The 6,948-nt window shown below is 55.2% G+C and overlaps 1 protein-coding gene across 1 annotated transcript in view; it reads right to left on the bottom strand.

Moving 5' to 3' along the window:
• Positions 1-394: 394 nt before the first annotated feature.
• NUDT8 (nudix hydrolase 8) overlaps positions 395-6,948 on the bottom strand; it is a 7,624-nt gene continuing 1,070 nt past the window's right edge. Inside the window, exons 2-5 of the mRNA XM_044683856.1 lie at positions 6,114-6,395; positions 5,165-5,297; positions 4,567-4,644; positions 395-1,279 (exon numbers count right to left, since the gene is read on the bottom strand). Of these exons, the coding sequence (XP_044539791.1) occupies positions 1,037-1,279; positions 4,567-4,644; positions 5,165-5,297; positions 6,114-6,382 (723 nt within the window). The 5' untranslated portion in view covers positions 6,383-6,395 and the 3' untranslated portion in view covers positions 395-1,036. The remainder of the gene's footprint in view (positions 1,280-4,566; positions 4,645-5,164; positions 5,298-6,113; positions 6,396-6,948) is intronic.

Genomic DNA, 6,948 nt, shown 5'->3' with positions numbered 1-6,948 from the left:
TGCTCGGGGTGCGCCATAATGGTTTCAGCATCTACGAGGTGAACAAAAGCGTGACCCGTTTTCCTTGACCCGAGAAGGCAGCCGTGGAGGGAAGCACCAGGGGCAGACTCCAGCCTAGCAGGAAGAAGTGGAGCTGCCCGGAAGCGGCCGGGGCTCTCCCTCCTGTAGACCCTCAAGCAGAGACTGCAGGGACGGGCCCTGCTCGGGGAGGGCTCCTGATGGGCTCCCCTTGGGGTACTCAGTGCCCATTTGGGCTCCCAAGAGTGGGGGTCCAGTCCAAGGAATGGGCATCATTAAGCACCGGCTCTGAGGTAGGCAGCGGGGACACAAAGCACAAGCACGAGCCCTCCCCGAGGGGAGTTTCCATCCTGCTGGGGAATGAGCCAGAGACAACTTTTCGGGTCAAGGAAGGCAGCCTTTATTAAGCTGGACTGAGGTGGCGTTGAGAGGCTGATTCTAAAGTGGCTATTTCCAGGGTCAAGGAGTCAATCAACAAACATGAAAGGCTTGCTCTGCATCAGACACCGTGCCACACACCGAGGTACAATAAGGCAAAAAGCAGGCCCAGCCTTCAAGGAACTGACATTCTGAGAGGCTGATGAGCCCAAATGAATGGGGTTCAGAAAAGGTATGAAGCATAAATGAAGGGAATCAGAAAGGGGGAGCCCCTAGACAGTGGGGAGACACACGGAAAAGCCTCCCGCAGAAGGTGGGACTCGAGCTGAGTCCTGAAGGAGGCCGAGGGGAGGCGAGACCTTCCCAGATGGTCTGTGCTCACGCAGAAACAGTGAGGCTGGGCCCGGAGGCCCGAGAGAGGATCTCCCCCAAATCCTTCCCAGTGCAGGCTTTGCCCTCCTCCTTTGGCGGCCCCTCTGGCTCCCTCCAGCTTCCGTGAAGATCTGTGGGTGCCCTGGAAGGAGGAGGCGCCCCCAGCTGGCTCAGGCCCTTCTTGGAGGGCATCAAGGCAAGGGAGAAGGCAAAGTTGTCAGCGGCCTCCCTGGACTCGTGGAAGAAGCCCGGAGGAGCTGCGGGCCCTCTAGGTCTCGGCCTCTCCTCTCCTCGGCTGCCCCGAGACGCGGGCGATGCGACGGTACGTGCCCGGCGCCAGCATCTCCAGGGTGAGCTCCGTGAAGACGGCCGTGAGGCCCCAGATGCGGTAGGGGCCGTGCAGGAAGATGGGAAGGGTGTAGCGGTAGCGGCCCTGGTGGCAGAAGTGGGTGTAGCCCTGGTTCCGGGGGTGCAGCAGGTGGCTCAGCGGCATCGTGAAGACGTCGTCCACCTGGGAGAAAGGCACGGTTACAGCCGCTGGCCGGGGCAGCCGCTCGATCCAACACACTCATTGACCGCTCAAGGCCCAGGACGAGGTCCTGAGGAACGCAGGAGAGGGAAGGCATCCTGCTTGGCCCTGGGGGACCTCACTGAGCGAGGACCCCCAGCCCGGGCGGACGGATCATCTGCTGGACGGCCTGGCACCGATTTGGCCCCATGTAAAGAAGGCAAAAAACAACCATTTTTCTACGGGGGTTCTGTACACAGAAAATGCTTAGCACACACCTGTGCAAGTGAATCTAACTGCAAAGATGGAAGTGGGCGGCCTCGGAAGGGAGTGAGCTCTCCATCCCTCCCTGGACGTCGAACGCAGAGGCTGGTCCACAGAACCCAACTAACTAAGCCAACATCGGGGAGATTCTCTAGGACAGTCCTAGCAGGGTGACGCTGAGATGGTGGAGCAAAGGTAGGAGTCGCCCAAGTTCTCCCAAATTCCCCTCCAACTGCATTAAAAGAATATCATAATGAATTGTGGACAAAAGAACTCCTGCCTGAGACAACTTAGAAGGCTTACAAGAAAGGTCTGTCTCATTGCCTTGGGGGTGACTGACTCAGGGGCAATGGCAGCGACCGCAGACAGTAAGGGGGGGCCTCCAAAACCTGGCATTGGGTGCATCACCCATAGGTGGCTCTGGGGCCAAGTCCCAGGGCAATTGGGGAAGAGCAGCAGGAGCAGGGATCTGGGTCAGAGTTCCAGAATGGAAAGGAGCACTTGCAGTCGCTTAAGAGGCTAGAGGACAGGAGAGGAGAGCATCAACCATGCCTCTCCCTAGATTGTGGAAGAACTGAAGACCTACAGAACCTAGAACTAGCTCTGAAAGGAGCAGCAAACCCCCCCTGACGCCTGAGATAGTACCCCCTCCTCTCTGGGAACAGAGCTGAACTTTAATTTAAAATTTAAAGTCAAGAAAAAGATTAGAGAAATAAGCAAATATCAAGAAAAGAACCTAATCAGAGAAGTTATTATAGTGACAGAAAAGATCAAAGCACAAACTCAGATGTTGATGATGAGATTAAAGCAGCTACATGAGAAGCCTCAAAGAAAAATGAGAACTGGTCTCAGGCCCTGGAAGAGATCAAAAAGGATTTTACAAATCAAATAAGAGAGGCAGAGGGAAAATGGGCAAAAAAAAAAAAAAAGAAAGAAATGAAGTGATGGAAGAAAGAGTTAGTAGCTTGGTAAGAAAGGCACAAAAATACTGAAGAAAATGACACTTTAACAAACGGAATAGGTCAAATGGCAAAAGAGTTGCAAAAATTCACCAAAGAGAAGAATTTCTTAAAAAGCAGAATTAGTCTAATAGAAAAAGAGGTACAAAAGAAAAAAAAGAGAGGTACAAAGATTCTCTGAAGAAAGGAAATTCTTAAAAATTAGAATTGTGCAAGTGGAAGCCAATGATTCCATGAGAAATCAAGACTCAATAAAACAAAATCAAAAGAATGAAAAAAGAAAAGAAAATGTGAACTATCTCATCAGAAAAACAACTGACTTGGAAAATAGATCAAAGACAGATATTTTAAGAATTTTTGAACTACTTGAAAACTATGATCAAAGAAACAGTCTAGGTATCACATTTCAAGAAATTATCCAGGAAAAGTACCCTGATATCCTAGAACTAGATGGTAAAATGGAAACTGAAAGAATCCACTGATCACCTCCTAAAAGAGAGCCCAAAACGAAAACTCCCAGGAATATTATAGCTAAATTCTGGAGCTCTAAGACCAAGGAGAAAATACTGCAAGTAGTCAGAAAGAATTCAAATAGCATAGAGCCACAGTGAGGATAACATAAGACTTATCATTTTCTACATTAAAGGATCAGAGAGCTTGGAATATGACATTCTGGGGGTGGCAACGAAACTAGGATTACAACCCAAAATCACCTACTTAGGAAAACCTGAGGACAGTCCTTCTGGGGGAAAAACATATTGAATGAAATAGAGAACTTTCAAGCATTCCTGATGAAAAGACCAGTGCTGACCAGAAAATCTAGTTTTTAAATACAAGAAGCATAATGCTTCCACAGAAGCATAAAAAGGTAAACAGGAAACAGAAATGACATGGGATTCAAGAAGACTAAAATGTTTCATTCCTAAACAGGAAGATACTCATAACTCTTAAGAACTTTGTTAGTAGCGGGCAGCTGGGTGGCTCAGTGGATGGAGAGCCAGTCCTAGACAGGAGGTTCTAAGTTCAAATCTGGCCTCAGACACTTCCCAGCTGTGTGACCCTGGGCAAGTCACTTGACCCCCATGGCCTACCCTGACCACTCTTCTGCCTGGGAGCCAATACACAGTATGGACTCCAAGACTGAAGGTGAGGTTTAAAAAAAAAAAAAAAAGAACTTTGTTACTAATAGGGCAGTTAGAGGGAGTGTCCATGAGAGGACAAGCATACGTTGAATGCCATGGGGTGATAACCTCCCCCCAAACAACACCCCAAATACACAAGCCATCGAAGTGTTCCCAAAAAACCCTAGAACAGGTGGATTCACGAACGAATCCTAACATTTTTGTTGTTCACTTGTTTCATCCCCGTCTGGCTCGGTGCCCCACTTGGGGTCTTCTTGGCAAACATTCGGGCGGTTTGCCGTTTCCTCCTCCAGCTTGTTTTACCAAGCGGTCACTTTGTGGCGTAGAATCAGAACTAAGCCTCAGTTCTGGACAGAAGGGCGGTCAGGGCGAAGCCACTGAGGAATTCCTTGACGTGCCCGGAATCGCACAGCTAGGAAGTGTCTGTGGCTCGATGGGAACTCCTAATGCCGGGCCTGACGCTCTCCTTGGGCCGCCCAGCTGCCCGCCAGCAATTAAAAGGCAGCTAATTTGGATACGTTATAGACTATTTGGAAGAAATAGGCCAAGGCGTCCTGGCACGTTCCTCGTGCCGCCCAAATATAGGGCCAACGGCGAACCCAGGAATGAAGCTACAAGCTCATTCCCGCTGGCAGAGGGGCTCTGCAGGCCCACCCAGGTCCAGCCTGGCCCGAATGGCTCGCCTTCTCGCCGAGGAGGGACAGGAGGGAAGGAGAGGCTTCGGGCCTCGCGTGTTACTGGGGCAAAAATAAGATACAATTTGGAAAACAAAACCGCTTTAGCGGCCCATGACTCCGCGCTTGTTCCAAGGGGACGTTCCTCCATGCTGGGGGAGCTCCGGGCTCTCCGCGCCTCCGACTCCCCTCACCGGCCCCCCCCAGGTCTGCTGAATGACGCTGGGCTCGGTCGGCTCGGACTCACTCACCTCCTGGGGGTTAGGCGTGAGGTCCAGAGACTCCAGGGGCCCCACATGGGCAACCACTGGGACAATGACGGAGTTCTTCTGTGGGCAAAACGAGGAGGGAGCCAAGTTCAGAGCAGGAAAGGAAGGGCCTTGAAGGTATCTTCTAGGCAATGGAACGGAGGCTGATCGGGATGAAGTGACTTGCCCAGGGTCACCCAGTGCCCGAGGCAAGATTTACGCCCAGGTTCTCCTGAGCCCAGCTCCAGGGCCAGAGATCCAGTAGAACCATCGGACTCCGGTCAAGCCTTCCTTTCCTGAGTCCGCCCCATCTCCACACCCCAGGGAAGTCTCGTCACCCCCCTCCCACGTCCCCTCTGCTCTGGCCCTTATCAAGCGCTTTCTTTCCCAGTAGCTCTGGGAGGCTGGAGGGGTGAGACCAGCCCCCGAGGTCAGAGTATTGGGCAGACTTAGCCCCGAGCCATGGCCACCCAGCAGACTTAGCCCCGAGCCATGGCCACCCAGCCATGCCAAGGCGGCCACCGAAGCAGGAGCCTGGCTGTCAGACCAAAGCCTTCCGGTCAGGCTCTCTGGGCCCCCCCCCACCCCACCCCCCACTTACCTTGTCGGTCACCGGCTTCATGATGCCCCACACATTCTCCTCCTGGATGGACAGGCCCAGTTCTTCCCTTGTCTCCCGGAGAGCTGTGTCCACAATATCCTTGTCCTGAGGGTCACACTTGCCCCCTGGGAAACTGAGGCAGAAAAATATGGGAAGTGCCACCCCCCTTACCCCCCACCCCATGCCAGGAACAGGACAAGGAGTGAGTCATCGGAGGAGGCCGCAGGAGAAGGGCTGGAAGGGGCAGCCGTGGGCAGGGGCTTCTGCCGCCCTAGGTGCCCCTCTGCCCTTCCTGGCACCACAAGCTCCTCGCTGCTGGGCTCTACATAGAGGGCTCCTCTGGCTCGAACGTTCTAGATTCTAGGGTCCCCCCCAACGCCAACATTCTGCCTTCTAAGGCCCTTTTCAGCTGGGCATTTCCATGTTCCACATTCCAAGATCCCTCTCAGCCCTGGCATTCCCCATAGTTGCCCTCTCCATGAACTCCAACCCAAACCCAGGAACAGCCCACCTCCGGAGGCTCTCCCGGACCCCGAGCTGGGCCCGCCACCCTGACCAAAGTTCTCCAAGTGCCTCCGTGCTGAGCTCGGGGGAGGTACAAAGCTCAGGGGCTCCTCCGGGGTGGCCCCTTTCCCCAGTGGGGGCCTTCCAGGCCACAACAAGGCTCCAGAGCTGGGCTTTAGGCCATGATCACAGGATGTTAGAGGTACGAGGCTCCTAAGATGCCATCTGCTTTAATCCCCCATTTCATAGATGGGAAACTTGAGGCCTGGATGAGGGAGGCAGGCGAGCCCCAAAGCCAGGAACCTGACCTCCCAAGGGCAGGATGCTCCCAGGCCACTGGACCCCCTCCCAGGGCTTGGAGACGGGCTCTGACCCAAGCTGGGGGGCTGCTGCAGGAGGGCACAGCCCAAGGCCGGCCAGGGCTCCTCGGGTCTGCTCAGGGTACCTGACGTCCCCCTTGTGCCTCCCCGTGAGGCGGCTGGAGCGGAGTGTATAGAGCAGGCACGGATCCCCCTGCACGGAGCACAAGGGCACCAGCACGCCCGCCATGGCCTCCCGGTGGCGGTACTTGGCCGTGGTGGCCTCCAAGAGGTGTCTGCAGCGCAGCTCGTTGGCACTGGACAGGGAGTGGCGGGCGGCATCCTCGGGGCTCGGGGCCCCGGGGCCTCCCCAGGGGCTGGGCTGCCTGCTCGCCAGGCGGAGTGTGGGCAGCATGGCACCTTGGACTCTGCGGAGGGAAGGAGGCCCAGGTGAGCTCCCCCCAACATGGGACACGGGCACGACTCCACATGGAAGGGAGGCCCTGGCAGAACGAGCCCCAGATTTGAGAGCAGGAGCTCTGGGTTCAAATGCTGGCTGTGACCTCAGACAGGGAACATCCCTTCTCCCGGCCTTCACTTCTTCCTCAAAGGCCTCTGGGGTCCTTCCTGTGGCCCCAGGATTCGGGAAAGGCCATGCCAGGGGCCCATGAGTGCCCTCAGGCCACAGACAGCACCGCTGGGTGTCCTGGGCGGGCCGCACTCTCACCTCTTCCTCTTGGGGCTTCCCCTCAGCCTGGCACCCCCCAAAAAAGATTATCTCCTTCCCAATTCAGTTGCCCCCGTTCTCTCCAGCCCCCTCTCGCTGCCAGATGGTAGCAGCCTCCCCACTGGTCACCCTCCAGAGGCCCAGGCTGACCAGCTGGCCCCGAGCATCTCCCCTGCTGGGCATCTGGGGGAAGCCCCGCCCTCCCAGCCCCTCCCCCCCCCCCCCAGCCCTTCTTCCAGCTTGGAAGTGGAACT

The sequence above is a fragment of the Gracilinanus agilis genome, unplaced genomic scaffold (assembly GCF_016433145.1).
Source record: "Gracilinanus agilis isolate LMUSP501 unplaced genomic scaffold, AgileGrace unplaced_scaffold36664, whole genome shotgun sequence".
NCBI lineage: Eukaryota > Metazoa > Chordata > Mammalia > Didelphimorphia > Didelphidae > Gracilinanus > Gracilinanus agilis.
Note: the sequence above shows the minus strand (reverse complement) of the source record. Positions and strands in the feature narration are given on the sequence as shown.